We start from the raw sequence: 3753 nt of genomic DNA on the forward strand, positions 1-3753 counted from the left end.
CTTTATGTAATTTTCACAAAATAAAAGTGTCCAAAGTGTTTACAGAACAGACTTAGGATACAGCATTTTTTTCATTTGATGAATCAAAAAATACTTTGTACAGTTCTTTAAAAAAATGCATTTGCGGCATGTTTTTAAGAACAAAATGTATCATAAATCAGACAAGAAACAACATATGAACAAATCATTCTGTATGATTATGTAAGTATGATTATGGAAAGTTAAGTTGTGATGAGATAATGTTTTAATTTTCGGTGGTCGTATAGGAGAAATATACAGATGCAAACTGACAAGGTTTAGTCAAATGAACACCTAGATGTATATTTGGACCTTTGATTTATACTAGTATGAAAGACAGATATTATTGAAGTAGAATAGAGAGAAATCTCTTTCCTGCAGTGTCTCGCCTTAATAAGACACTTCACCCCACATAATTTCACCCAGATTTGACATGCATTTGGTCAGATAACTTTAGATGCCTTGTAAATTTTTCATTCAGGGCAAGGACGAGCATTGGGTATAGGTGTACAGCGATCAGCAACAGTATGGACTTCGTAAGTGTCGACACCTTTGAAGATACCAGAGATGGACCCAGATGTTGTCTTACCGCTGCGATACTTGCGGGTTACATGTGCTGTGAAAGGGATATCTGCACTAGACTTATTTCCCAGCATACGGACAACACACAAGTGGTTTGGTGGGACAGTGACCTCCACAGAGAAAGAGTGAGACTTTGATTTAGTCTTAGTGGTTCCCCTGGATAAGGTGAATGTTGTCTCAGCACTTATCTGAACACTTGTAGAGGCGACATCTGGGACTCCGGCGGTCATGGTTGTTGTGACACCAAGTGTGGTGGAACTGCTGGTGTCCCACCTGTTCTCCACCTGAACTGTTTTTTGGAGCTGAACTGTTTTCGTAACTGTTCTGCACTGATTGTTGCTGGTGGAGGACCTGCTCATGGTCTCTGGAGGATAGTTTACGATTTTCGCCTGCTTAGTGTTGTACCTGACATTGGTGATTCGCTGGCTTGATATAGCTGTGTCGTAGGTCAAGACATCGTACCACTTGTACCATTCCTCATCACCTTTCCAAGGAAGGAAGAAGGCGTTATTCTTAACACTAACCTTTCCAAGACCATACTTGTTCTTCCCAACATATGTATCTGACCAGGAACAGGTTTTGACTGAGTTTTTGGGCACGTCACCCCAGGATTCATCTTTCCACACTAGGTTCTCTAAGTTGCCTTCATTCACTAGGATCTCAAACTGGCTAGCCTTGTGCTCTCTCTCTCCCCAGGGGTAGTAGCAGTAGGAACCCTTACTGCGGCTGTAAAAACCAGAGTCACAGCCAGATTTGCAGACGTAGTCGGTGCGTTCAACATGACGGTTGTAAATATACACAGCTCCATCAGGGACTCTGCCCCGCCATGTGACCCATTTCAGGTTGGTGGAGATTTGGGTCTGTCTCTTCTGTCTCACTTTACCAGCAAACCGAAGGAATCCACGTGTTTGGGTCGTCTTATTCAAGGTGGTTTCAGGAACCCTGTCCTCTGGAGCTGGGTTCTCTACGGAGACTGAACAAAAGAAAAGCACAGAAACAATGAGTTGGTGTCATGGGTCTGCTGGATGTTAACTTCTGCTCTAAAGGCCTTTGCACATAAGACACAACACAAATACAAGCACAGAAGAGGCTATGAGCCATCTCTTCCTTCTCACCATCAGACTGAGGGAATCCATCTGTTTGGGTCGTCTCATTCATTTCAGGAACCCTGTCCTCTGGAGCTGGGTCCTCCATGGAGTCTGAACAAAAGAAAAGCACAGAAGCAATGAGTTGGTGTCAGCTGGATGTTAACTGCTGCTCCAAAGGCCTTTGCACATCAGACGCAACGTGAATTTACGGCACAAAACTGTGAATAAATAAGAGGGGAATTTTAATACGCCAAGGAAACATTTATATATCCCTCCAAATTGATGCTTAGTTAATGCTATTAATGTTAACTTAATACTATTTGAGCATAAACTTAGTGTTAGTGCTTAGTTATTGATGGTTAGTCAAGTTAATGCTTAACTAAGCATAACAGTTAGTTAATACTTGTTGCAATGTTCAATGTTTATTGAGCATTGCCATAGCATTTAGAAACAGTTAGTTAATGATGAGTTAATGTTTATTAAGCATATACTAAGCATTTAACCAACAGTTAAGTAATGTACCCTTATTGTAAAGTGTTACCGACACCCCCATAGTTGACTACCATCTTAACAGCCACAGGAGGAGCCGACCGGAGCTTCTCATTAGCCTTGCACAATGCAATGCAGACAGTGTAGTGATGTCAGTTTCTGAGTCTAATACAAGTCACTTTCTCATCTTCAGGGTTTCTGAAATAGATTCTGTCAAGTGTCTTAGAAGGTATGCTAAAAAAGCGGGTTTCTCAATTTTGCCTAAAGTTACTGATTAACTAACAAGCTAATGTTAGCCAGCTGCTGATAGCCAACCCTTTTCATTTCCAAAGTTTTGAATGTGCAGAACGTCTTGAACAACACAGGAGAATACATATTTGATTAAAGCTCTAATACAGAATGTCTGAGATGTGTACTGCATTATATTCGCGTCAGCTGGTACCTGAATGTTGTCTTTTCTTTTACACCATTAATTAATACAGAAAAGACACAAATTGGTGCATAAAACCTCAACAGAATGCAGGAAATTAAGTGGTTAACACTCAAATGTGTTATGGGGAGCATTAGTTTATACAAAGAGTAAATAAATACTCACCCCCATCATCAGCTGTGGTCAGAGCCGCCATGGCGACCACAAAGAGAGCCACAGCCAGTATCTTCATGGTGGAGATGCTGAAAACCTTTCACTAGGAGAGACAGAAGTGTTAAGTTCTTTTTAATTATTTATTTTCATACATTTTTTCATTAGGCAATAATTCAGTCCATACAGCAAAACGTAGTTTTTTTCAAGTACTGGTCAATTTTAAGAATATGGCAATTTTAAACCTTGTTTGTTTGTATCTGTTTATATTCTTCCTATACAACCATCGTTATTGGCCATTAACTAAACGTTTTTTTATACAATACAAAACTTTGGACACTAATATGTTGAAAGAATTAAACAAAGATTTTAACTCTGGCTTCATCCAACATCTACATTTTTGGTTTATAAAGAGATTCAAATGTACGCATAATTAGTTAGATATTGCAAAATTTGCATATTGATTAAAAAAGGTCTGAACAAATTGTAATACAAAATATAATGCGAGGTTGCATGATGATATCATATCTATACATATATTCCCCTATTCCCCTGCAGTGTCTTAAAAAGAGGATGATCAAAGAGTAGCAAACCTGCAGCCGAAGGATCTTCTCTCTGTCCTATGAAGCCAAAAAGCTTCAGAATGTGTGTGGAGACAAAGATCAGCTCTTATATAGTTTAACAGGAGCAGGAACTGATGCCACGCTTAATTGACAAAGCACACACACACATCCTACTGACAATACATACATCCGTGATCCTTGAGAAGTGGGACAAAACAGGGTGCAATGTTGAAAAAATACAAACCCTATGTTTGGCAGATTAAATTACATGTATGTATCCAACATATACTAAGCTACTGAGCTATGCTTTGACACAAGCTCCTAGCTTTTGTCCTTTTTATCCAAATGGGCTTTTTACCTTGCCATTCCTTATCAAAATGGGCTTTTTAGCTTGTGTAATAGTAAAATTAAGCAAACAGTGATACGTTAATAG

The 3753-nt window shown here is 39.2% G+C and overlaps 1 protein-coding gene across 1 annotated transcript; it reads right to left on the minus strand.

Annotated features, from left to right (window-relative positions):
• Positions 1 to 491: 491 nt before the first annotated feature.
• On the minus strand, positions 492 to 2839 carry LOC307257163 (natterin-3-like; the record flags this gene model as incomplete). Its single annotated transcript, XM_080036312.1, has 3 exons — positions 492 to 1573; positions 1716 to 1799; positions 2773 to 2839. The coding sequence occupies 3 exons, from the start codon at positions 2837 to 2839 to the stop codon at positions 492 to 494; spliced, it is 1233 nt and encodes a 410-aa protein (XP_079892438.1).
• Between the last annotated feature and the right edge of the window lie 914 nt (positions 2840 to 3753).

The sequence above is a fragment of the Ammodytes marinus genome, assembly GCF_949987685.1.
Source record: "Ammodytes marinus genome assembly, chromosome: 2".
Taxonomy (NCBI): Eukaryota; Metazoa; Chordata; class Actinopteri; order Uranoscopiformes; family Ammodytidae; genus Ammodytes; species Ammodytes marinus.